This window comes from Hypomesus nipponensis, chromosome 17 (assembly GCF_054491055.1).
Source record: "Hypomesus nipponensis isolate SF chromosome 17, ASM5449105v1, whole genome shotgun sequence".
Classification (NCBI taxonomy): domain Eukaryota; kingdom Metazoa; phylum Chordata; class Actinopteri; order Osmeriformes; family Osmeridae; genus Hypomesus; species Hypomesus nipponensis.
The window spans coordinates 8412074-8437531 of NC_140377.1; the positions used below are offsets into that span (position 1 = coordinate 8412074).

General features: G+C 56.4%; 3 protein-coding genes across 8 annotated transcripts in view; 1 reads left to right on the forward strand and 2 right to left on the reverse strand.

Moving 5' to 3' along the window:
- The first annotated feature begins 23 nt into the window (after positions 1-23).
- On the forward strand, positions 24-3177 carry LOC146253349 (retinol dehydrogenase 8). 6 transcript variants are annotated; one of them, XM_084678386.1, is made up of 9 exons: positions 27-180; positions 541-625; positions 762-886; positions 1012-1173; positions 1365-1544; positions 1705-1798; positions 1932-2115; positions 2217-2467; positions 2973-3177. In XM_084678386.1, the coding sequence occupies exons 3-8, from the start codon at positions 790-792 to the stop codon at positions 2430-2432; spliced, it is 933 nt and encodes a 310-aa protein (XP_084534512.1). In that variant the 5' UTR covers positions 27-180; positions 541-625; positions 762-789; the 3' UTR covers positions 2433-2467; positions 2973-3177. The 6 variants fall into 6 exon arrangements, with proteins under 6 accessions (XP_084534516.1, XP_084534512.1, XP_084534511.1 ...); XM_084678385.1 differs by having other exon boundaries at positions 29-292; positions 521-625; XM_084678388.1 differs by having other exon boundaries at positions 29-292.
- LOC146253350 (microfibril-associated glycoprotein 4-like) lies at positions 3178-4830 on the reverse strand. The gene is made up of 5 exons (XM_084678391.1): positions 4685-4830; positions 4390-4587; positions 4167-4263; positions 3864-4031; positions 3178-3765 (listed from the first exon to the last, which is right to left on the reverse strand). The coding sequence occupies exons 1-5, from the start codon at positions 4688-4690 to the stop codon at positions 3521-3523; spliced, it is 714 nt and encodes a 237-aa protein (XP_084534517.1). The 5' UTR covers positions 4691-4830; the 3' UTR covers positions 3178-3520.
- Positions 4831-5011: 181 nt separating this feature from the next.
- The window catches only part of notch3 (notch receptor 3), a 31743-nt gene continuing 11296 nt past the window's right edge, over positions 5012-25458 (reverse strand). Inside the window, exons 3-33 of the mRNA XM_084678381.1 lie at positions 23857-23999; positions 23412-23747; positions 22501-22623; positions 22158-22391; positions 21896-22051; positions 21583-21768; positions 20230-20343; positions 18859-18972; positions 17361-17594; positions 17125-17235; positions 16816-17008; positions 16484-16629; positions 16040-16273; positions 15716-15868; positions 15216-15444; positions 14708-14909; positions 14440-14596; positions 14138-14322; positions 13864-13996; positions 13476-13733; positions 13231-13343; positions 12574-13106; positions 12128-12454; positions 11856-12004; positions 11443-11668; positions 11196-11286; positions 10885-11053; positions 10468-10772; positions 9760-9907; positions 9534-9631; positions 5012-9194 (exon numbers count right to left, since the gene is read on the reverse strand). Coding sequence (XP_084534507.1) covers positions 7683-9194; positions 9534-9631; positions 9760-9907; positions 10468-10772; positions 10885-11053; positions 11196-11286; positions 11443-11668; positions 11856-12004; positions 12128-12454; positions 12574-13106; positions 13231-13343; positions 13476-13733; positions 13864-13996; positions 14138-14322; positions 14440-14596; positions 14708-14909; positions 15216-15444; positions 15716-15868; positions 16040-16273; positions 16484-16629; positions 16816-17008; positions 17125-17235; positions 17361-17594; positions 18859-18972; positions 20230-20343; positions 21583-21768; positions 21896-22051; positions 22158-22391; positions 22501-22623; positions 23412-23747; positions 23857-23999 — 7312 coding nt within the window. The 3' untranslated portion in view covers positions 5012-7682. The remainder of the gene's footprint in view (positions 9195-9533; positions 9632-9759; positions 9908-10467; positions 10773-10884; positions 11054-11195; positions 11287-11442; positions 11669-11855; positions 12005-12127; positions 12455-12573; positions 13107-13230; positions 13344-13475; positions 13734-13863; positions 13997-14137; positions 14323-14439; positions 14597-14707; positions 14910-15215; positions 15445-15715; positions 15869-16039; positions 16274-16483; positions 16630-16815; positions 17009-17124; positions 17236-17360; positions 17595-18858; positions 18973-20229; positions 20344-21582; positions 21769-21895; positions 22052-22157; positions 22392-22500; positions 22624-23411; positions 23748-23856; positions 24000-25458) is intronic.

The following is a 25458-nucleotide window of genomic DNA, read 5'->3' on the forward strand; positions in this document are numbered from 1 at the left end:
TGGACAGTGTAACTGTGACCCATTTAGGTCACTGTTGGTCGCTTCTCGGTGTATGTAGGTTGTATCGTGATGTGACTGATTACTTGTTATTGCCTGATTTGATTTTTGATTTTTTTTAAATCTACATTGACACTTATTGTTTAGCTGAAGGGACTGTGAAGAGTAACAACATTATTACAGGTTAGTAGCTTTTTGAAATTGAATGTGTAAATAAATAAGGTTTACGTGTTGGGGTGGACGCTAAAATCGAAATATGAGAAGTCTGTCCTCGGGCAACCTGCATTCTAACTAAGTAGGTACATTTTGAAACTTCTCTATTTCTCAGACACAAGACAGTTAACGTTGTTATATTAGATATAACTAGAGAGTAGGCTATAGACATTTATAAGCTACTTGCATAATAATTCTGATGCTGCATTGATCACAAGAGAAACTTGTTTCATAAAAATAAAAAATAGCCTTAATGTCAGTGACAATGACAGTTGAATAAAGTGGGACAAGCATTGCAACCCCAGGTCAGTCTGGCTGTAACCACTGCAGCCAAAGCTTTCCTGGGACAGTCAAATAGGATTATGGCCTCTTAAGCGTGGAACAAAAGCTCTGCTTCACATGGCCCTTGGACACAGTAAGTTACTGTATCAAAGTCAAAGCATGTATCAATCTACAACATGGCCAAACAGTTCATCAAAGACCACCACATCTAGGAAAAGTCTGAAAAAACAATAAATCAGTGTTCTCAACATCTTCCTGTTGCACTCAAGATCCATCTGTGGCTGTTGTCCGGTATCCATGGGGACCAGGAAGGTTCTGGTGACAGGGTGCTCCTCAGGCATCGGCCTAGCTGTGGCTGTCCGACTGGCCAAGGATGATCTCAGGAGGTTCAAAGGTCAGACACTCCACAAACTCAACAGATTCTTCCACTTTTGTATGTAAATACACTGATCTGTGTGTCAAAACGCGGATCCATGGTGGATCCGATGATCAAGTTAACCACCTGTGTATGTGGGTCAGTGGTGGCCACTATGAGGGACCTGGGGAAGAGGGAAGCCCTTGAACGAGAGGCCGGCAAGGCTTTGAACAGGACCCTGGAGATCAAACAACTGGACGCCTGCTGTGAAGACTCCATCAGAGAGTGTGTCAACAGCCTGCCGGACAGACGGGTGGATGTGCTCGGTAAGTAGACCCCGTCTCTGTCGCCACACCCTCGACATCGTCACGGTCTGTGTGTATGGGGTGACAAAGTCCCTCTTTAAACTCTCTCAAACGTATTCCGCTCCATGATGACGTCGTCCTAGGGCTAGTGTTAAGGAACCTAACCTCGGAATGGATAGTGTGTGATGCTGATGATGGTTTGACCTTCCCAGTGAACAATGCCGGCGTGGGGATGATTGGGCCTCTGGAGTGTCAGAGTGTGGAGTCCATGCAGGACCTCTTCAACACCAACTTCTTTGGTCTGGCACGTCTGGTGAAGGAGGTGCTGCCCGACATGAAGAGAAGGCAGAGCGGCCATATTGTTGTGATGAGCAGTGTCATGGGGATTCAGGGTGGGTCAGCCTGGCGGCGTTATCACCTAACCGTCCACAGTCATGTCACGAAACAGTCAGTAGAGAATGGGACGGCTTGACAGGGTTGCCTGTCCTCATTTACGCTGCCTTTTTGCCAAGAGTCTAACGTTCCGCAATTGATTTTGTGTCTTACGCGTAGGTCTGCTCTTCAACGATGTCTACTCGGCTTCAAAATTTGCAGTTGAGGGATTTTGTGAGAGTCTGGCTGTTCAAGTCATGAAGTTTAATATCAAGTGAGTACGCTGAGAAAGACGCCTTCCTGCTAGCTGATCACTCCAGTGGGACAAAAAAACAGTTGAAGTACGCTATATCACCATTTTAAACACAGGTGGTCTGGCTGTGTCGCCCTTCCTCTCCCATCCCTAGAATGACTCTAGTGGAGCCGGGGCCGGTGGTGACAGAGTTTGAGAGGAAGGTGTATGAGGACGCCGAGAAGATGGACCTGTCAGGGACAGATGAGGAGACTGCCAGAATCTTCCGCCAGATATACCTACCATACTCCAGGAAGATCTTCACCTCCCTAGGCCAGACCCCGGAGGACATAGCCGAGGTGAGTTTATTTAGGAAACACCTCATATTCATGGTTCATAAAAACCGGGTACCAGAGCTGAATGGCTAGACGTGTGGCTGAGCTCCGCCCATTTCTCGCAGCAAACGCTGAAAGTGATCACAGCCAAGGACCCTCCACTCCGCCACCAGACTAACCGTCTGTACATGCCCATGACTGCCCTGAAGCATGCTGACCCCACGGGCCGCCTGCCTCTGGACACCTTCTACAAGATGCTCTTCAAACACGACCGTGTGTTCAATGCCAGTCTGGGGGTGCTGCGTATGCTACAGAAGAGAATGGGGAAAGGTTCCGTATGAAGGACAGTCACATTGAAACCCCTTGGAGGGATGTTGTGAGTAAAGATAGAATCAACGAGCTTTTAAGACTCTTGTGGAGTGGGTGTGTGTGTTTGTGGGGGGGTACACCTTACTGTTAGTCCTGGGTTCCTCTTTACTCAGAACCTCTGACTCATAATGCCTACACCAGGATTGAAGAGTACAGTAGATAGGACTGAATCATAGGCACAAATGTCAGGGACACATGAGGTCCTATTCAGTTATGTTTTTTTTGTGTGAAACCCAATCATTTGCCTTGAGCTGTTTGTACATTAAACACAGGGGTGTATGGTTCATAATATATGGGTGGGACATTGGAAATGGTAACACCCTTTTATTAGGGGGGCCTTTTATTAAGACCATTATATTTATTGGCCGCATCCTCGGTTATAAAAAGCTGTCCCACCCACATTTAAAACAAAACCTTCACCCCTGATTAAGTGTATAAAAAGTATTCAACAGAAAAATTCCCAAAAGGATGTCACTCCAGACTATGCTCTAATCTGTGATGGTTTTCTTCAGGTGAACCTCACTGGCAGTGTGTCTCCAGACTGACCAGACTGCCTGTTCTAACTGCACCTGATCAGCCCTGTCTGTCAGAGCTGGATATGCTTACACACCTGTAATTGTACATTAGATTTCTGAAGAATCATTATTATTGTGTTTATACTGCATCACTGCATACGTTAACTTGAACGAATACTTGAATAAACACGAGACAAACATATTTGTTTTGTTACTTCATTAATGGATATACAATAAAACAAGATGATTTCACCATGGGTATTCCGAAAGCATACCAGTATCTGCTTATAGATAGAACATAAAGACTACCTATTTACTTGATATAATTGCCATCACCTATTGTAATGCAATAACAAGGATAACATTGTAACAAGCAGGATGTAATAAAGAACTAAGCATTTTTTTTTGTCAGCGCATCAGGGTAAGAAGAAAACAACAACACAGCCTTTTTGTCAACACAATTATATGAGTACCGATCTGTGCAAAACAATATAGAAAGAAGGAGAGCGATAAGTGTCAGAAGATATTACATCACAGTTCATATATTACACAGGTCTTATTTTCATCTCAATGGCTTTCAGTGAATATTCATATCCTTTGAAGGACGACCAGTTAATGCCTAACCCATAGATAGAGTTTCCCCACAAATACTGACCATTAGGATTCACACTGTGGCACTCCCCATACCACCATCCACCTAAATACGTTTTAGCACAGTTGGAACTGTGGGTATCTTGGTCTTTGTCAAAAGTGGAAAACTTCTTCCCGTTGTCTGCCGTCATGGAATTCCCTGAAATTGCAAACAAAAGCCAAATGGGTTTAATATGAGATGTCCTGATCTCAAATGTCAAAAACACGTGACAGGTCGAGGCAAGAAGTGCAACTCACCCGCTCCTCCATCGGTGAAGCCACTAAGGTCCAGTTGGTATCCGTCCTGTTCCGTCCCGACAGAGAAGGAGGAGTACTGGACATGGACCTTAACTCCCTCAAAGTCCTCCATGTCCACCCTCAGCTCGTACTTCTTCCTCAGAGTGAGGAGGTGGATGTTCTCCAGCCCTGGCGAAAGACAGACAGAGACTTGACGACAGACGCATACAGGGGTGGATATAGTTTACACGCACACACACCACTCTTAACAGCTCTCCTTCAGGAACCCAACACAGAAACTATCCTAGCACTTTATATTCTTACCCAACCAGTACTCTCCAGATGCTTGGCCAAACCCACTCTTGTACTGATCCCATTTTCGGTAGAAGTTAACGGTCCCATCCTTTCTCCTCTGAATCACCTGGGATAGACAGATGGTCGACATAAGAGGAAGGTTTCTCCACTCTGCATCACATATCCTGTATCAACCCTTAGAAGACATTAAGAACCACACCACAACAACATACAATGGACCCCCAACACACACCGTCCATCTACCCCCATCTGGTTCATCCACACAGCCCATGTCACAGTAAACCTGGACAGGGGAGGTCGGTCCGGCAGGGTAGATGGTATACACTCCACTGGAGCCGAAGCCCCTGCTGTACACATCAGCACAATCCACTGGTAGGAAAGGCGGCGAGCTCACTGCAACTGGGAGCAGTGCCACCAGGACCACAAAGACCTACAAACAAGCAAACACAAATCCTTCGCTGAAATCCCAAATCCTTCCTTGAAAACTCTCTTCTAGACTCAACCTGCCATTCACCAGCCAATCTCACCTTCATTTTTCAGCAAAACGATGAACAAGATCTAGATCCTTCTTGGCTCCGGGGAAAAGACAAGTATTTGAGCGAGTGAATGATAACCTGTTATCCTCCCAGTTTTCTGCCTTAAAAGGGCATGTTGTTCTGCAACATGGTGAACATTTTTACTTTGCAAACCCCAGAGGCAGACGGTAAAATACATCAGTGACTTTAATGGAAATAACAGAACAAAATAAATAATTTACCAAAATGTTATTAGACAAGAATAATTAACTGTTTACGGTTACTGCAAATTCAATTGAAATTGTATAAAAAACACAAAAACACCAGGACACCATCATGTAGTTCCCTACAGTTTTTATTAGAAGTAACTTATTTTACAACTTTTTCTGTAGAAAGAAACACGATGGAAAGGTTTTTATGTACAATGATTTTAAACTACTTTTAAACAAGTATAGGAATTAATAATAATGATAGAAAATATCTAGGACTGTTCTAATAATACAAGACCAATAAAATATCAGTCACATCCTCGGATTCACAAAAAAGGCTAAAAGGAAGTACATTTTGTTTTTATCCTTTTTAGTACATCATTTTAGAAACATAAGACTCATCTTAAACAAGTATATCTACCCAAAACGAACATATTTACAGGCAGAAGTCGGAATCTTAAACGGCCAGAACACTTTGTACTGTGGCCAACGTAAGAAATGAAAGGACCAGTCTGAAATCAAAACACACGAATCAAAACTGGATCTGGAACGGGAGCAGATCAGTTGAACACTGTTCTTTCTGGTCTGACATAAACATTTGCTGGAGAAAAAGGAAAAGTTGAATGTGAAACAACAGAGGGTCGTGGAGCCTGGAACCCCTGGAATGTTCTGGGAGAGCTGTACTGCTGTGCTAAGGCAACGTCCTGACAGTTTGGGCAGTGTTATGTGGATGCAATAAGAGACAACGTTGACCAAATCAAACACAGTTCATGTTGTTTAAGTTACTTTCCCAGCCCGACGCTCAACAGGTCTATATAAATGGAAGCCCATCCGTGAAGATCAATGCAGAGTACGGTCCCTATCCCATAGACTCAGATATCTAAAGTTACAGCGGGCCACGCGGCAGATGGAGGCGAGTCGGATCACTGGGGACGACATCCGGGACTACGGTCAAAAGCAGACGGCGCGGCACTACATAGTAGTGTTCTCTCCATCAGTCTTCTAGCGAGTCATCGTAGATGTCAGACCCCGTGGCTGCTGGGGTGGAACGCTGCTGAAGATGCAGGGAACGCTCCGCTGCATGCCGTATAACACCTCCCTGAGGAGTGACAGAGCACCAGCAGCCCCAGCCCGGCAGCCACGCCCGCGAGGCCGCAAGGCGGCCGCAACCACGGCGACAGGTCCACAGACCTGACGGTGAAACGGAGACCACGGGAGAGAGAGCGTACTGTGCCTCGGCCTACCACGGCGCCTCGGGAAGTGGGTTCCTTCGGGCCAGATGGGAACACGAAACACAGAGGTCAGGGGAAAGAGAACCAGGACACCAGCTCTGTTCTGGTCGCGGTCCAATGCGAGGTGGATGGAACCAGGGAAGGAGGAGAGGAGGATTCAGGCGACGTCACACGACGTCCACATGCTATCAGACTGACGGGAAACATGCAGGAATGTTTGCAGGAGAGTGGTTTAGAATAGCAGCCCATAAACATAGCTTAGTACATCGAGGTCATGTTCAAAAAGGATAACCATGGTTTCAACAAATATACAGAATATTAAACAAACAAAAGAACCAAACCAAAACTAAAGGGCAGTGACAGGCTGATTTAGAAAAAGACGAGACAATCCCCTCATCTAAAAACATTATATAATGAATGAAAACAATATTTAAAAATAGTTGTCTGAGGCCGGGTTTTAGATGTATAGATGCCCTCAACAGCCAGACTTGAGTCCCGGGGAGCTGAACTGGAGAGGGGGGAGGGGTGTGTGTGTGTGTGTGGGGGGGTAACTTCAACAAAACACTGACTTTTTACAGCTGGATCACTGATCACAGATAGCCAGTTTGATCACTCTCAGCGATGACTCCAGAGCTACAGATATCTGGAGAGTCTTTCGGCGGTGTCAGAGCCCCATCCTCCGTCTTCTCCCCCCACACACACACCCCCGCCCTGCAATGCTGGCCCCATGAAGTGCTTCAGAGACGCCCCTCTACATTCTTAGACATAATACTTCTACGGAATGTAATCATTATTTGTTTTTCGGAATTGTATCAGATCAAAATAAATCACTAATGCTGGCTAACTGAAGAGTACATATTTTTCAGAGCCAATTGATCATTTATGTCTAGTTGGCCTAAATAAATAACATCAGTCAAGTGAGACGAGACCTCTTACTCTTTCTGCCTGACAACCCGGTTGAAATTCTTACAGAGTCTATAACAGAGTTTATAAAGGGTTGGTTATGAATGACTATCCATTTTCATTGTAAAATCCCATTCTGCCCTGGCCTCGGGTCAACTTGTGTACAACGTAACAATCCAACATTGTTTGACAGATCAACACAGAAAGAGAGAGGAAACGCCTCAGAAAAGGCAGTTCAGAGAGACACAAAAAACAATAAATAAAAGCAGAAGGCATTCCCTTCGACATTTCGCACTTTTTTTCTTTCATCTACTTTTTAAAAAGTTTGTTAGTTTCAGGACAGCGTCTCTAAATCTTTGAAATGAAAGACTTAGTTTTCTTCATATACTTTTTTTTTTTTATAATAAAAAAACAAGTCCATCTGTGACAGAATAAGTCTTACTTCATTAAATTGTCTGCTCTTTTTTTTAACAGACAACACACATTTCCCTTTACTCTTTCTCTGCAAACATCACTAGCAGACGATCCTCTTGATAAAACACAGTCAATCCAAATCCAATTAAAATCTTGGAAACAGGCTGACACATAAACACAGCCAGACCCTTGAGCCTGCTGCCGTCTCTCTCACCCCCCCTGGTCCTTTACTCACGAGGAGCCTTGGGATCTTCATGCAAACACCTGCATCTTGCCATTGGCCTCCTGGACATGGGGGATCTGGGTCTGGGCAGGTCCAGCCACTGCCGGGCTGGGCGTGGAGTCTGACCAATCAGACACGCAGTGAGGGGAGGGGCTGGACCAGGCCTCCGGCGACTCTGGGGAGGGGGTCAGGTACGGGTGCTCGCTGGGCATGTGGAAGTAATGCTTGGGGGTGGCATCCAGGGCAGAGGAGGAGCTGTGCTGGGAGGGCGGGGTCGGGTAATCCTCCAGCCCTGTGCTGTTGCTGCTGCTGGCTTGGGGCGGAGGGCCCTGAGAGGGCTGGGCTGCCGGGGCGGCTGCCTGGCTGGGCTGAGGGGCGGCCTGGGCCTGAGGAGGCTGCTGGGGCGGCTGCTGCTGCTGCTGCTGGAAGAAGGCGGGCGGGGGCTGTGTCGTCTGGGGGGTGGGCGGGGTGGAGGTGCCCATGCGGGCTAGGCTCTGCTGGCTGGCTAGGCTGTGGTTGTGGAGCTGCTGCTGCTGCTCGGCGATGGAGGCCAGCTTGACGGGGCTGAGGGAGGGCGGCGCGCCCGAGACGGGCGTGGGCTGCAGCATGGCCTGCTGGGCATTGCGGTACATCTGCTGCTGGTGCATGAGCATGCTGGTCTGCTGCTGCTGCTGCTGCTGCATGGCGGGGCTCTGGGGGTGCATGCCGGCCTGGCTGCTGTGGACCAGGTTGACCACCTGTGGGCCGCACTGGGAGGAGGGGGTCATCCGGCTGTGCCAGTCGAAGGGCACGCTCACGGGGCTGACCATGCCCATGTTGATGCCCATTTGGCCGGCGTTGAGCACGTAGCCGTGGCCCTGGTTGGCCATGGCGACGCGGGCCTGCATGGTCAGCCCTCCGTCGCCCAGGTCGTTGAGCTGGGCCAGGGACACGGCGAAGGGGCCCGCCCCCTCCATCATGCTGCCGTGCACCATGGGGGTGTTGGGCACCGACATGGAGGCGTGGAAGAGCCCCGGGGAGGCCATGGCCACCGGGGAGGTGGGGTTGGTCATGTAGCCGGCGTTGCTGGCGCCGCCGCGCGGCGAGTCCAGGGAGTCGACCGGAGACAGGGTGACGGAGCTCTCCAGCAGGGCGCTCTGCATGTCCAGCGTCAGCTTCTTGTTGCGCGCCTTGGCGGACTCCTTGAGGCTGGCGGCGTGCTGGCTCGCCAGGCCGGCGCCCTTGGCCCCGGGGCGACGGCTCTTCTTCCCCTGGGGGGTGTTCTTCAGGCTGGGCAGGAAGGCGCTGGGGGGGCACATGAGGGGGGACAGGGTGTGGCCCCCGGCCAGGTGGTGGCCGGCGCCCCCGTGGCCCTGGGGGCTCCTCACGGTGTTGTACTCGTCCAGCAGCTGGACGATGTCGTGGTGCATGCGCTCCTGGGCGATGTCGCGGGGCAGGCGGTCCATGTGGTCGGTGATCTCGCGGTTGGCAAAGTGGGCCAGCAGGACCTTGACCGCCTCGCAGCTTCCCTCGCGGGCCGCCAGGAACAGGGGCGTCTCTTCCTGAAATATGGGAGGGAGAGGGAGGGAGAGAGAGCAGAGGAGAGAGATATGGTAGAGAGTTTGAGAGAGAGTTTGAGTTTCAGAGAGAGAGAGAGAGAGCGAGAGAAAGAGAGTTTGAGAGAGAATTTGAGTTTCAGAGAGAGAGAGAGAGAGAGTTTGAGAGAGAGTTTGAGTTTCAGAGAGAGAGAGAGAGAGAGTTTGAGATAGAGTTCGAGAGAGCGTGTGAGAGAAAGAGAGAGGGAGAGAGTTTGAGAAAGAGAGTTCGACTTGCTAGCTTCTGAAGAGGTCCTATAGACCCACAGAGCAGCGCGGTAGTAGCTGGGAGTCAGCGCGTGTTACCTTGAGGTCCTGCATGTCCTTGTTGGCTCCGTTCTTCAGCAGGGCCAGAGTAGCCTCCACGTTGTTGACAGCCGCTGCCCAGTGCAAGGCAGATTTGCCTAGAGTGGGACGGACACACCCCTGCGTTACACATCGCTACCACGACTCGACAGAAAACCCGCACGGACAACCTCACGTTTCAGAAGCCCGCAGCACCACACACACACACACACACACACACTCTTACCCAGTTCATCAACGGCATTGACGTCGGCGTGGCAGGTGATCAGCTCCTCCACCATGCCCTCCACCGCCAGGCGGGCAGCCAGGATGAGGGCGGTGGAGCCGTCGTACATGCGCGAGTCCAGGTCAGTGGCGCGGGTTCGGATCAGGATCTGGAGGGACGCCGGAGAAATACCAGTGAGCAACCTGGACGCTAGACGCCGTGACAGATGCATACCAGTCAACACTGTCTCCCGCCTCCAACCAAGGACTCTAGACACTGTTACCAGCACCGTGTCGTTTGTTTGAATTTGAAGTTTGAATGTGCTCGGTTAGGCTTTACATCTGCTTGCATGTGTGTGTGTATATATATGAGTGTGTGTGTATAATTACGTGTGTATAATTACGGCAACTTATATCTTATATTTTATTGTACATTTTATTTAATTCTAATTCCACTTAGTACTGCTAGTTTATGTACCCGTAGTAAAAATTGTCCATGTATTTAAATGTTTGGTTCCTGCATGTTAATTGTATGCACCTTCCTGCCAAAGCAAATTCCTTGTCTTCATGACAAATAAATCCCATTCTGATTCTGACACGTCTGTATGTATATCCCGTATTTCCGCGTGCGTCGGTGTATGTCTGTACGTGTACACACTGTATGTGTGTATACATGCGTGTGCGTGTCCCGCATCAACGCCTGTGTGTGTGTGTGTGTATACACGTGTACCTGGAAGACGCCCTGCGCGTCGGCGGCCACGGCGGCGTGCAGAGGGCTGCGGCCCGTGTTGTCCTGCGCGTTGGCGTCGGCCCCGGCGTCCAGTAGCCTCTTGGCGGCGTCGGCGCGGGCGTAGCGGGCCGCCAGGTGGAGGGCAGTCTCGCCGGTGCGGTCCGTCTGGGCTGCCAGCGAGGCGCCCTGGTAGATGAGGTCGGAGATGATGTTGGCCGAGCACTCCTCCGACTCCTCCTCCTCCGCCACCTCGGGCTCCAGGCCGCCGCCACAGAAGGACGCCAGCATGAGGGGGGTGAATCCGTCTGCGGGGGGGGGGGGGAGAAGAGCGGGAAGTCGACGCACGTCAATACGAGTCGACGCGTCGGCCGTTATCGATTTCACGAAAAGAAACCGTCGGCGGTTCCGGACACCGACCTGGGCCTCGGACGTTGACGTCCATGCCGTCGCTGTCGAACTCTCCCTGGGGCGGGGTCAGGGCCATGGAGGGGGGCACGCGGATGTCGGCGGCCGCCAGGTGGTGCTGGGTCCACTGTCTGCAGTCCACCGCGTCCTCGCTGTCCGACAGCATGCTGGGTTCCTCGACCTGTGACACACACCAGCCCCACACACACACACGCACATCCAGGGTCAGGTCTGAGGCAGGAGGACAGACTGCGTTCAAAGAAACACACGCAGGCCCCCAGGTGCCGAGGGTGAGTGAAGTCATGTGACTAGGGAGCACTCACCTTGAGTCTCTTGGCCTCTGGGCAGTCTGTGTCCATCCACTGGTCACTGTGGTCTCCGAGGAGAGACTCCTCCACGGTCTTGGGTATGTGTCTGCAGGGAGAGGGGGACAAAGGAGAAGGGTTTCAGCCAGACAACAATCCAAAAGAACACATTTGAAGTAACAGTAAGAGTTCAACTCATGTGAAATAACAGTATCAAAATCAGTGTGAATCAGAGTCACACTGTGTGTGTGTACAAGGGACTCACTTCATGCCCAGAGCATCCTGGCCCACGGGCTCCCGACGGTTCTTGTTGCTGCTGGGCTCCTTCTTGAGGAAGAAGCCCTCGGGGAACCACAGAGTGCTGTGCTCTCGCTTCCGCCGGGCGATCAGCATGCCCACCACCAGGATGACCAGGAGGAAGACGGCCGCCACGCCCACCAGCATCAGCTTCCCCCACTCGGGCACGTCGGGCGAGTCGGGGATCCTCTCGCCTGGGAAGCCACAACAACGGAGAGAGAGCCTGAGGACCTGACTCGGGGTCACGTGCACCGCGGGCGTCTTGTCGGGACGGAGCCACCAGGGGGGGTTGACGAGACAGCGAGGGGCGGGGGCACCCGCGAGGGTCTGAAGACCCCGTGACATCGAAAGGAAACGCCGGCAAAGCCGCTTGGAACTTACTGCGGACTTCCTTGAGGGGGTAGGGGAAGCGGAGCATCTCCCTGGCCGACAGGGCTCCCAGGTAGTCGGCGGCGCTCTCGGCCGAGGGGAAGCAGTCGTCGAAGCCCTGCGAGCACAGACGGTTGTCTATGTCCAGGTAGACGATGGACCTGCGGAGTAGGAGAGAGACGAGAGCCTGGTTAGCCGCTGAGCCATGGGAATCGACGACGAGCCAAGGGTGCACACGCGATTTCTACCCTCCCTCCCTCCGCGACGCGTCACCGAGCGCTCACCCGATGACCTCCTGGTTGGGCTGGAACTCGCGCTTGATGCGCGCCTCGCGCCGGGTGTACGGCCGGATCATGGCCTGGCCGTTGCTGTCGAGGTGGAAGCGCAGCGTGGTGCGCAGGATGGCGCTCAGCTTCTGCAGGAAGGCCGTGCTGGTGCGCAGCAGCTCCTCCGGGGGCAGGAGGACCACCAGGACCAGGAGGCCGTCGGCCAGGTCCTCGGGGACCTTCCCCGCGCAGTCCAGGCCGTCCCAGCCGCACTCCTCGGTGTTGCAGCCCTGGTCGCAGCGGCCGTCGGCGTAGTGGTCGATGCAGTAGCTCTCGTAGATGGGGCTGAGGGGGAGAGACACAGGGACCGAGGGGAGAGGTTAGCTCGGGGGGGGGGGGGGGGGCGTGGAGGGCGGTGCGTAGGAGAGAGCGTGCGTGCGTGCGTGCTGAGGGGGAGAACTCACTTGCAGACTTTCTCCTTGCTCCGGCACTCGAAGTTGTCGTAGAGGCACTCCTCGTTGTTGCACGACTCGTCGCACTGGCTGTTGTTGAAGACGCGCCAGCAGCGCGGGTCGGGGCAGCGCGCCCAGGGGTTGGCCGCCAGCGAGCAGTCGCCGCCGTCCCAGCGGCAGGCCAGCGAGTTGCACTCCTTGTCGCACACGCCGTCGTTGGACTTGGCGTGGCAGTCGCTCAGCGGGCAGGCGGGCGGGGCCGACTCGGCCAGGGCGTTGCTGGCCTGCTCGCAGCGCTTGCCCGTCCAGCCTCCGGCGCACTGGCAGTGGAAGAAGGGGTAGCTGGCCTCCTCGGTGCACAGGCCCCGGTTGCGGCAGGGCTGCGAGGAGCAGCCCTCGCTGCTGCGGTGCTGGCACTGGGGGCCGGCGTAGCCCGGTGGGCAGGTGCAGCGGGCGCCCCGCGCGGTCGGGGCACAGCTGGCGCCGTTGAAGCAGGACAGCTCGCGGCAGGAGAGGCTCCTCTCGCAGTCGGAGCCGAGGTAGCCCTGGAGGGGGACGCACGCGAGAGAGAGCCGGTTACGCACGCTCGGTGAGGGGAGCACACCGCGGTTGTGGAGGACGAACGGGGCGTGAGGGAGGTGGGAGGAGGGACAGGGGGGGAGTACTGACCAGCTGACAGGTGCAGGTGTATACCAGGGCGGCGCTGCCGGACACGGAGCAGGCCCCTCCGTTCTGGCAGGGCTGAGACTCACACGCGCTGAAGCGACTCTGGCACCTGCGACCTGCCGACGGGAAAACGTGCGTTGAGAGCGCTGGCCGGCCCAGCCAATAACCCCCACCCAACCTCCCACACCCACCTGCCCCCACCCGCCCCACACCCACCGACAGTACAACGAGCCGGGCCGCGTCCTCACCTGTGAAGCCGGGCTTGCAGACGCACAGGTAGTCGTTGGGGAGCTGGATGCAGTCCAGGGTGTTGGCCGGGCTGCAGGGGCTGGAGCGGCACTCGTTGATGTCGCCCTCGCAGCGGTCGCCGGTGAAGCCCGGCGGGCAGTTGCAGCGGTGGCCCCCCACGCGGTCCACGCACGTGCCGTTGTTCAGGCACTTGGGCGGGGCGCCGCGAGGCCTCGGCGGCGGGGCGCAGTCGTCCTCGTTGATCTCGCAGAGGACCCCTGAGGGGGGACGGAGAAAAGGCGAGACCCATCAGTCACCTGGTCAGGGCGGCGTGGGCGCCCGGGGACGACGGCGGGCGTGTCTCGTGTGTTTGGCGGCAGGGGGGAGGGAGGGGGGGGGGGTACGTACCTAGAGTGCCCGGCGGGCAGGAGCAGATGTAGTGGCCCACCAGATCAATGCAGGTGCCTCCGTTCTGGCAGGGGTGAGACTGGCACTCGTTGATCTCCATCTCGCAGTTCTCTCCCGTGTAGCCGGGCATGCACTGTCGTAAGAGGAGGGACACCGTCAGCTGGGATCAAAAGGTCACCCCCATAGCGTTACCTCGACGACGGGAGTCGCGTTCCCGAAACCCCCTAAAAAGGCGGCGTTGTCACTCGAGACAGAGAGCTTCCGCCAAACTCACGTCGCACTGGTAGCCTCCCACGTATCCCCTGCAGGTGGCGCCGTTGCGGCACGGCTTGTCCTCGCAGTGGTCCACCTGGCTCTCGCAGTAGCTGCCCGTGTAGTCGGCGGGACACTTGCAGTAGTGCGCCCCCCCGGTGTTGACGCAGTGGCCCCCGCGGTGACACAGCTCGTCGGTCTGGAGGCCTGGGGAAAAACGGACGAGGAGGCGCGTCAAACGGGAATTTTCTTTTCCGGGTTGTTCCGTCCAACGCGGGGGGAAACACGGGACGGAGGTGCGCGGGGTCGGGGGGGGGCGGTCACCTCTCTGGCGGGCCGCCGCCTCGCAGGACACCCCGGGGATGTCGCAGTAGCGTCCGGACCAGCCGCCCGTGCAGTCGCAGGAGAAGGAGGCGTCCTTCTGCCGACAGCGCCCGCCGTTCTGGCAGGGGGAGGAGCGTCTGCACCAGTCCACCGGCATCTGCACACGGGGGGGGGGGAGAAAACCTGCTCAACTCACACGCTCTTGGGGAGCTCGATACGTCCGTGTGACATGTTTTGGGTGAGTAAAGGTGTGTGAGTTTGTGTGTACCTGGCAGCGGTTGCCGGTGTAGCCCTTGGGGCAGGAGCAGCGGAAGGACTCGAGGCCGTCCTGGCAAATGCCTCCGTTGAGGCAGGGCTGCGAGTCGCACTCGTTCACCTCGTACTGGCAGTGGGAGCCCGTGAAGCCCGAGCGACACGTGCAGGAGTAGCCGTTGATCTTGTCGATGCAGGTCCCTCCGTTGAAGCAGGAGCTGAGGAGAGCCGGACACGGGTCAGAGCCCACGCACACTGCCACACGCACACACACTGCCACACACACACACTGCCACACACACACACTAGCACACACTGCCACACACACACACACACTGCCACACACACACACACACACACACACACACTGCCACAGACACACACACTTCCACACACACACACACTGCCACACACACACACACTGCCACACACACACACTAGCACACACTGCCACACACACACTGCCACACACACACTGCCACACACACACACACACACTACCACACAAACAGGCTGAGACCTACCTCTCTGTGCAGTCGTGGATGTTGGTCTCGCAGTGGATGCCGGTGAAGCCCGGCCTGCAGCCGCAGGTGTAGGAGTTGACGTAGTCGGTGCAGGTGCCGCCGTTCTTGCAGGGGCCGCTCTGGCACTCGTCCACCTCCTGGGCACAGCGGGGCCCCGTGAAGCCGGGCAGGCAGCTGCAGCGGAACGAGTTGACGCCGTCCGTACAGGAGCCCCCACTCAGGCAGGGGTCTGGGGAGGGAGAGGGCGGCAGACATAGAGAGAGACAGAGAGACAGAGAGAGAGAGAGGGAGAGAGAGAGGGAGAGAGAGAAGGAGAGCGGGAAGGGTGGAGAGGGAGGGAGGGCGAGGGAGAAAGGGAGTACAGAGAAGGAATGCAGACAGGGAGAGGGAGAGAGATTAGTTGCGGAGATATTCAAACTTGGTCCCTGGACTGCTCAGAAGAGATAGTGTTTCTGGTACGGTGGACCGGTAAACACAGTGGGTGCTTGCGTGTCACTCACTAGGCGAACAGTCGTTGATGTCCGTCTCACAGTTGGGGCCCGTGTAGCCGGCCCTGCAGGAGCACACGAAGCCTCCCAGGTTGTTGGTGCACGTCCCCCGGTTCTTACACGGGTTCGAGACGCACTCGTTCACGTCGATATTACACAGCTGGCCTGCGGGGGGACGCACGCGCACACAGAAAAACAGGAGTCAAACTCTCCTCTCGTGCCGTCTTACAGATCGACCGGGCTCGAACCGGAGGACAAACAGGTCCCTTCGACGCTATGGATCGAATAACGATATAAATAAATAGCGAAAGAAATCAAGCGTGGAAGATCGCTGACCTTGCCACCCCGTTTGGCAGTTGCACTGGTACCCCAGGTAGTCGGGCGTGTGCACGCAGAGGGCGTGGTTGGCGCAGGGGTTGGGGGAGCAGGGCGTGAGGACGTCGGCGCACGTGGGCCCGCTGTAGGGCAGCTCGCACAGGCAGGTGAAGCTGGCCACGCCGTCCACACAGGTGCCCTGGTTCAGACAGGGGCTGGAGCCACACTCGTTGATGTTCACCTGGCACAGGTTACCTGAGGAACACACGGACACACACACACACACACACGGGTTAGAGTGGACGTTCCCCTTCGTACGTCAAGGCGGGGCAGTTCCGTTTGATTCCACTAGGGGGAGATGTGGTATAGTGGGTCGGACGTGGAGGACTCTCTTGTGATGAGAGAACTGCACAATGCCACCGCTGAGTCCTGAAGTGTGGAGCCGGTGGCGGGGAGCAGACTCACCCTTGAAGCCCTGGCGACACTTGCAGGTGAAGCCGTTGAGCTGGTCGATGCAGGTGCCCGCGTTCTGGCAGGGGCTGGGCAGACAGTCGTTCCGGTCCAGGTCGCAGTTCTTCCCCACCCAGCCTGGCTCGCAGTCGCAACGGTATCTGGCACGGGGGGGGGACGAAAACAGACCCGGTCACAACCCAAGTTCCCCTCACACGCGGTTTTCGTACCTGTCCGTTTGCCCCTTGGAAGGACGAGGGGCGGGGGGAGGGGCTTGGAAGGACGAGGGGCGGGGGGCGGGGCTTGGAAGGACGAGGGGCAAGGCTTGGAAGGACGATGTCTCTCACCCGTTGATGTCGTCCCGGCATGCTCCGTGGACGCACGGGCTGCTGCCGCACTCGTCCACCTGGGAGTAGCAGTAGGGCGGCTTGAAGCCCTCGGGACACTTGCAGTGGAAGCCGTTCTCCTCGTCCACGCAGGTCCCTCCGTTCCTGCAGGGGCTCGAGGAGCACTCGTCGATCTCCACGTTGCACAGGGGACCTGGGAGAGAGAGACGCACGCGCACATGGGGTGACTGGGTTCAAATGGCGGGCCCGTACCGCGGACGGGGTGTTTCCCCGTAATTCCAAACGGCCGTACAGGCGGGAGGGCTTTACCAGTGAAGCCCGGTTTGCAGACGCAGTCGTAGCGGTTGATGCCGTCCTTGCATATGCCGTAGTCGCACGGGCCGCTGGCGCAGTCGTCGAAGTTGATCTCGCAGTTTGTGCCTGCGAGTACGGAGAGGGAAAGAGGATCGGTCGGTCAGAGAAGGGGGGGGGGGGGGGGGGCGACGTCGCCGCTTGCGGCCAACCACTACCGTGTCGGGGCGGGGGGGGAGGGGCGTCCGTCTCACCTGACGTCCCGTGCTGACACTGGCAGATGTACTTGTTGACCAGGTCCACACACTTGCCCCCGTTCTGGCAGGGGTTGCTGTGGCACTCGTTGAGCTGGTTCTCGCAGCGGTAGCCGGTGTAGCCCGGGTCGCAGTCGCAGGTGTAGCTGGCGATGCCGTCCACGCAGGTGCCGTGGTGGCACGGGTCGGGCTGGCAGTTGTTGATGTTGCTCTCGCAGAGCGTGCCTTCGTAACCTGTGTGTGTGTGGGGGAGGGGAGGGAGAATCACTGACTGACCACTCTTCATCTGGTCAGGTCCAGGCTTAAGCAGTCTATCAGTCCCGGCTAGAGGGACCACGGCGCGAGGACAAACTGTGGGAATGGAAAACTGAGTCGATTCATTTGCATCTTTCATGGGACCGAGGGCCAGCGTGTACGTACGTTTTCTTTTTCACTCTCGGTTGCATAATGGCTGCCCGCCTACAAACTCTCTTCATCCAAACTCACTTTATATCGCTTCTCCTATTCACCTCTCTCTTTTTTCTCTCTCTCTCTCTCTTCCCTTTATTTCATTTGACTCTTTCTCCACTTCCCTCTTCCCTTCCACTCGCTCCGTGTGAAAGGTTCTACAGTTTGGGAGTCTAGACCCGGTGGTTTCCATGCCGACGGTGTTTGAGGCTGTCGGTGTGGTGTGTGTGCGAGTGCGTGTGTCTGTGTGTCTATGTGAGAGTGTGTGTGTGTGTGCCGGGAAGGGCCTGCTGGTCTGCAGGAGCAAAGGGCTCTTCATAGGCCTCCCAGGCCTGTCTTTGTTCCCCAGCGGCAGAGGGAACAATGGGCCGCGCCACGTCTAACGGAGCCACTTCACTCAACAGAGGGGGCCCACGACACAGGGACGACCAAGCAGCTGGCCCCCCGAAACAATGCGGCCGGCTGCCCGTGCGCACGGCTCGAAACAAACGCACAAACACACACACACACACACACACGAGCCCGTCAAACAAACAAAACAAACACACAAAAAACACACACACCAGCTCGACAAACAAGCTTTCGACCGCCGTAGCCGAGCGCATTGTCATACATGAGCGGACGAGGATTCGGATGACGACGAGAGCTCAGATGTGCCATAAGGCGGCGCGCTGCGCGCGCGCGCATTGTGGGGTACACACGAACAGATGTCGGGGTGATGACCGAGCCCTCTAGCCCCCCGACACCCCCCCAGCAGCTGCTGGCCCTGAGTGACCTTGAGGTCCTGAGGTCCGGTTGGGGGGGGGGGGGAAGGGGGGGAGGAAGGGGGGTTAGAGGCCTCATGTCAGTCTGCCCCTGCGGTCTGAGCGCAGACACACAGGGAACCGTCTGACCTCGGAACCACTCTCACTAAGGCCGTCCACACCCCTACAGGTGGGAGGGGGAGGCTTCGTCTGCTGTGTGCGGGGGGGCCTGGGTGGCAGCACTCATTCCTCCACGCACACACGCGCGCACACACACACACAGAAATCAACGGGCAGTGGTTTCTTACCCTCAGCGCAGCGGCACTCGTATCCGTTGGGGCGGTCGAAGCACTTGGCTCCATTCTGGCAGGGCGTGCTGGCGCACTCATCAATGTCGATCTGACACATGGTGCCCGTAAACCCTGGGACAGGCAAACACAGGGGTGAAGGGTCAGAGAAAAGCTCCAGTGGAAGTGTCCACATTAAGGGTCAGGAGGGCAGGTCGCTCTATCGGACCACGGAGGCCAGAGGTCTCTGGTTAAGCTAGGCTAGGCTAACGCCGTCTGGGCCGGCCTGGGGAAGACGTGCTACCCGTGGGCTTGGATGATTAGACTTCACATGCTTCAGCCCGATTCAGGAATATCCACTGGAGTCGAGGTAAACTACCGTCTCCTGTACTGAGCCGTGCATTTTGGAATTCCATGACCGTGTATCCTTTAGAATGTCCCGGAATATCCCGAGATCTGGAACGTCTGGGCTAAGTTGCATTTCAGAATGCCTGTCTGGATGGTGCTGGGTTCTGGAATGTCCGGAACTATCTCCAAAATCTGCAAATGGCTGACACGAAACTCGACCGGGTAGACAGGATACTTTTACACTTACTGCACCAGCATAACACCAACGCAAGTGGTTCTCGATTTGATGAATGTTAATATAATTCATGACATTACTTAACAGGGGCAAAATCACATATTTGCTGTAAAAATCTAAAAAAAAAAAAAAACTTGCAGAGCGAAGAAAGAACAAAAAAAAAAAACGCCGGTCATGGGTGGTTTGGTGCGCTGGTGGAACATGTTGTGTTGGTGAGCAGTGTGAGGATGGGCTGGGGACTGCTGCCTGGGGCCGGAGGTTAGAGGGGGGGAGACAGTGGGATTGTTTTCTGTCTTGGGGAACCCCTCCCTCCCCTCCCTGCCTCAGCTCTGCAGGCTCAATAGCTAGATAGGGGGTGAAGGGGGGGGGGGGGAGGGGTGTTTGTCTGCCCCAGATGTAAATTGCGGACCTGGAAAAGAATCTCATTAGTAGGACTGCTGTTCCCCCTCCACCACCAGGAAAGGAGGGGGTAGGGGATGGGGACTGCTGTCCCTTCCACATTCCACCAGAGAGGGGACTGGGGTGGGAGGGAGGGTGGGAGGGAGGGAGGGGGGGAGAAGTGGGGGCACAATGGTGTCTTTGTTTAGGCAGAGAGGACAGGCAGGCCACCTCTAGGTCCTGCCTTTTATGAGTGGTGTCTCCAAACTGCAGCAGGGCACACATCGGTGCTCCGGCACGAAGCCCTCAGATCTGACACCTGTTCCCTCCCTCCCTCCCTCCCCGACACCCACACCCAGCCAGCGGGGGTGTAAGGCGGGCCCAGGAGAAGGGCCCCGACACGGAGGGGTCCGACGCGGGCCATACCGTACCTGGCTGGCAGGTGCACGTGAAGCCGTTGACCATGTCTCTGCAGATGCCGTCGTTCACGCAGGGGTTGCTCTCACACTCGTCCACGTCCACCTCGCAGTAGGTCCCCATGTAGCCTGCAAAAAGGGGGGGGGGGGTAACAAACGGTCAGACGCATGATCGAGAGCTTTCCCCGACGCTCGCGTTTGTCGCGGCGCTAACGGGCGACGAGGGGCAGTTCGACGGTTCGGGCGAGCTATCTCTCTCTCATCTGGACTGAGGGGAGTTCAGCTGTGGGAAAGTTTCTCCTCGCAGTCACAGGAGGCCACGGGGCTTTCAATCACGGCCTCCCCTCCCAAGCCACAGGGGGAATGTCAAGCTTTTTTTTCTCCCTCTGGGTGGGAAACGATCGCAGACACATCCGAGAGCTCGCTCCGCTTTTGACCTGAATCACCACACCCTACTGTCCACAGAGTATTACCACTCCCTGGGTCAACTCCCCATTCAGCAGATACATGTTCTGCTAAATCAAAAGGAACGACGCCGCGGAAGACACCTCCCCATTGAGGCGAAGCCGAGTGTGGAGCGCCTGCCGGCGCGGCGGCTAGCTAGCTAGCGTGGAATCGGAAAAGAATCGGCCTCTCCGCGTGAGGCTGAGCCGCGGGGGCCCCGGCCGACGATGAGGAGGGTGGAGAGGAAGGGCCCGTCTGTGGAAATGGAGGGAGGGGGTGGGTTGGGTTGGGGGGGGGGGGGGGGGGGAGAAGAGGGTCTGGGAAAAAGCTCCTCTCCCTCTCGGTGTGTATGAGGGGTGCAAAGTGGAGCACAGAGGGGCCCTATTGTTCCCGTCCATTCCCACCACTCCACGGCTCATTAGTATTCACCGCACACTCCTCCCCTCGCCGCTCGCCCTCTCTCCCACCCAGCCCTATAGACCTCACTCCCATTCCTAATTTGTATAGTCCCCCCCCGAAACCCCAGGATGCATGTAGGGACTGTGTGTGAGAGTTTCAATTTGTGTTTGTGAATGAGAGTCCCGGCCACAATGCCGGGTAGCCCTCTGTTTGGCCCCGTCTGGCTGTACACTATTACCAGTACAAAAAGAACACTTCCATACCCCCCCTTCCCCCCCCCCCCCACAGCTCAGCCAGGGGGGCTTGGATTACATAACTGAATCCACAAGTGGCACACGGTGCTGAGGTATGACGGCGGCTCCGTTTCCGGTTCGAGCGCCCGTCGGCTACGCTACGCGTCGCGTCGGGGGCCTCACGGGCGGGAGTGCCGAGTTGTCTTCGGTGCGTCGGAGCTGTGAGGGGCTCCCGGAGCGAGAGAGAGAGAGAGAGAGAGAGAGAGAGAGAGAGAGACGGGTGGCATCTTACCTGGCATGCAGATGCAGGTGAACTCCCCTATCCGGTCCAGGCAGGTGGCGTCGTTGTGACAGGGCATGGACAGGCACTCGTTGATGTCGATCTCACAGCGGGGCCCGGCGTAGCCTCGGCCGCACTGGCACTGGAAGGAGCCCTCGGTGTTCACGCACTTCCCAAAGTGCTCGCAGGGGTTGGCACCTGGAGGCCCCCCCCGAGAAGGAGAGAGTGTCACTTCCGCACAGCGCGCCGGCCAGGAGAGAGGACGGGGACGGGGGGGTGAAACGGAGGGGGAGGGGGGAGGGAAGGTGCCGAGCCCAAGGCTTACCGATGGAGCACTCGTCCATGTCCTGGTTGCAGGCTCCGCCCACAAAGCCAGCGGGGCAGGTGCAAATGGCGCGGCCGTTCAGGGGGTTGGTGTCGCAGACGGCGCCCTCGTTGCACGGGTTGCTGACGCAGGCGTCGTCCAGGTGACACAGCAGGCCTGAGGGGACGGGGTGGAAGAAGCAACTGAGTCAGTCTGTTCTTTGGAGGCGTGCGCGCGCGCGTGTGTGTGGGGGTTCTAACACCGGCAGAGACGGGGCACTCACCGGTCTTCCCCACGGGGCACTCGCAGAAGAAGGAGGCCACGCGGTCGTGGCAGGTGGCGCCGTTGAAGCACATGGCGGTGGTGCAATCGTCGATGTTCTCGCTGCAGTCGTCGCCCGTCCAGCCGTTGACGCACACGCACGTGTGGCTGCCGATGGTGTTGAAGCACGTGCCGCCGTTGTGACAAGCGTTGGGCTGCATGAGGCACTCGTTCACGTCCTCGGCGCAGTACTGGCCTGTGGGCGAGAGGGGGAGGGGGGGAGAGAGAAAGATTTGACTCCGCGCCACGTGACCCAAACGCACTTGGTGACTTGGTGTCTGCGCTGCTTGTGTGGCCTGCCGTACCTGTCCACTCAGGCGGGCACTGGCAGTTATAGGTGTTGACGCCGTCCACGCACAGTCCTCCGTTCATACACTTGTGGGCCGGGCAGTCGTCCACGTTGGTCTCGCAGTTATGGCCTTCGAACCCTGGGAGAGGCAGAAATGTAAGGGGGGGGGGGGGAGGGGGTTGAGCGCCGGATAGTAAACGCGCCGGGTTTCCCCGAGCCGAGCTGTCTCAACGTCCACTTCGACCCCTCTCCCCGTCCCTGTCTGTTTCCCACAGTAGTGAAGGTAGCGTGGGCCGTTAAAAGGTTCAGTGGGTGTCCAAGTGTTTACATTTTCTCATGGCGTTTTCCCACCGTGGCAGCGCCTCTTTCTGACACCACTTTGCTCCAGAGGTCTCTACTCCCCGCTGTGTTTGCTTGTTTTACAATCTCTCACAGTTTCAATGACTTCCTTTCCGGCATGAGACATTTCCTGTCAGCTCCCCAGAGGAAAACCAGAAGGCCCATAAAGTAAATTCCTCCAGTCGTGAGCAGAGCAGAGCCCGGGCGGTGGCCTGCTCTCTGCTAGCCTTGTCAGCGGCTATTAATAGCAGACAGGAAGTAGACCTGGCACAGGGGAACTCATCCCAGCATCCCTGACAGCGACATCGTTAGCCTGGGGAACGCCTGAGATGACATGTGCATGTACTCTACGGACATCTGAGGAGTCAGATGGCTGAGCGGTAAGGGAATCGGGCTATCAATCTGAAGGTTGCTAGATCGATTCCCCGCCGTGCCAATTGACATTGAGTCCTTGGGCAAGGCACGTCACCCTGCTTGCCTCGGGGGGAATGTCCCTGTACTGACTGTGAGTCGCTCTGGATAAGAGCGTCTGCCAAATGACTAAATGTGAATGTAAATCTGTGTGTCGGGGGAAAGTGCAATTTGTACCTGGCAGACAAGCACATTCGTAGGCGTGGTCGCTGGTCTGGCGGCAGGTGCCCCCGTTGAGGCACTGGGAGGGGGCGCAGGGCAGGGAGGACACCTCGCAGGTGCGCCCGCTGTAGCCCGGGACGCACTGGCAGCGGAAGGAGCCGTGCGTGTTCATGCACAGGCCTCCGTTGAGGCACAGGCCGGCCTTGCGGCACTCGTCGATGTCGCTGCGACAGTTCCTGCCTTGGAACCCGGGTGGGCAGGAGCAGTTGTACTGGCTGTTCCAGTTGGCACAGCGGGCACCGTTGGCACAGGGGCTGGTGGCGCACGCGTCGATAAGGGAGCAGTCCTGACCTGGGGTCGGTGGGAGAGGGGAAACGGCTTGTTAAACGGTCAAACACACGCACTGGCGATTTACGTTTTGAACGACGCCATCCTTTGGGTGCGTTGGATTCGTCCCTACCTCGGAACCCTCGGTGGCACACACAGGTGAACTGCGGGATGCCGTTGGCCACCTGGCTCTTGCAGGCAGCTCCGTTGAGACATGGCGACCGTAGACAGGGGTCCAGGTGCTGACAGAGAGGTCCGATGTAGCCGGGCCGGCATCTGAACAGGACACAGGCAGACAGACAGACGGTCAGACAGACAGCCCCTCTCAGAATAGACAGTCGTTGGTTAGCGGGTTAAGACTAAAAATGACAAGTTGAGGCATTTGGGACTGAGATGTTAAACGACATGAGTGTGTGTGTTTTCCAGCCAGAGCCCAGGGAGCCCATTCCCACCATGTTGCCCAAGGTTCTGGCAGCATGGGGTCTCCATGACACTTTGGCAGACCCCGCTGCCTCTGAGTCAGACCCTGGCAGGACATGGGCCTCTGGGCCGGCCCAGCTCTCACTCAGCTCCAATCCCTCACAATATCCCAAGCCTGCAGTCAGTGAGTTTGTCAGTGGCAACGCACACACACACACGCTAGTTTTCATTCGGAAACAGATGCAGGCCTTCCCCTCTTAAGTCTTTCTGTCTTCGCTGGAACAGACGAGAAATGCGTTCCTCTTTCCTGTCTCTTTCCCCCTCTGATGTTACGGGCTGGAAAGCCTCACTTTTTCCATGCCAGTTTAGCATTCCTTCACCATTACTGTTTTTCCACACTGCAGCTCGCGTTTCGATCCCATGTTAACACCAACGCGCCCCACCCCCCCACCAAAACCAGCAGATTAGTCACCTTGTCAGCGACGTTAAGACAACCTAAGACCTCACTGACCCATGAGGGGGACTTCTGAACCACGGCACCGCTGTATCAACACGAGTCTAGAACACCAGACAGGGATTTGGGGACTGTTAGCGAAGACCAGAACTTAGACCCCCCCCCCCCACGACCCTCCTTTGCAGTCGTTTCAGGAGAGCGCCCACACCATGGCGAGGAGCGCCTGCGCCTGACCTAAAAGGGCACAGGTGAGGCTGAGATAAACCCCCCCACCAACAGGGTTTCCTGTGGCCCTCTCCAGGGAGCCCCGGGGGGCCTGCTTGGGACAATTGGGGGGGGGGGGGGGGGGGGCTGTTTGTGAGGCTACATGCTGGGTAACCCTACACCCACACAGGGAGCCCGGCCTGCCTGGGGGACGGACAGGCTACCACTTCAAACGGGGGGCCGTTTGAAGCTGATGACAGGGCAGTGATGGTCGGGCTCCGGCCTCCCTCGGGCCCTCGGCCCTGTTCCACTGTAAAATAACCCCTGGGCAGAAAACGACAATGGCCCTTCCTCTTCTCTCTTTTATGCAGCGGGAGGCCCGCGATTACACCCCGAGCGAGCTCATCTTGTATTTGTGTGTGCTCCTTTTGTGGACCACTCTCTCACTCTCTCTCTCTCTCCTTTCCCTGACTTGCTTGCGCTCTCTCTCCGGACTGTCGGGAGGGGCCCCGGGTACGGCTTGGACCCCTAGGGTGCGCTGTTTCAGCCGGGTACGCTCGCTGAGGCTGCCAGGTCTCTGCTCTCTCCCCTGGCTGCTCTGGTCCGCTTCGTAAAAACAAGACTGTTCAGTGTTCTTGTGGGGCTTTTCTTTTTTTT

Excerpts from the sequence above, each read along its gene's own strand:
- LOC146253350 (XM_084678391.1), bottom strand. Across the intron at positions 4,032-4,166 it reads ATCTGGAGAGTACTGGTTGG|GGCTGGAGAACATCCACCTC; the intron begins GTAAGAATATAA and ends GTCTTTCGCCAG. Across the intron at positions 3,766-3,863 it reads CTTCACCGATGGAGGAGCGG|GGAATTCCATGACGGCAGAC; the intron begins GTGAGTTGCACT and ends TTGCAATTTCAG.
- LOC146253349 (XM_084678386.1), top strand. The coding sequence starts at position 790 with ATGGGGACCAGGAAGGTTCTGGTGACAGGGTGCTCCTCAGGCATCGGC. Across the intron at positions 1,545-1,704 it reads CAGTGTCATGGGGATTCAGG|GTCTGCTCTTCAACGATGTC; the intron begins GTGGGTCAGCCT and ends TCTTACGCGTAG. Across the intron at positions 2,116-2,216 it reads CCCCGGAGGACATAGCCGAG|CAAACGCTGAAAGTGATCAC; the intron begins GTGAGTTTATTT and ends CATTTCTCGCAG.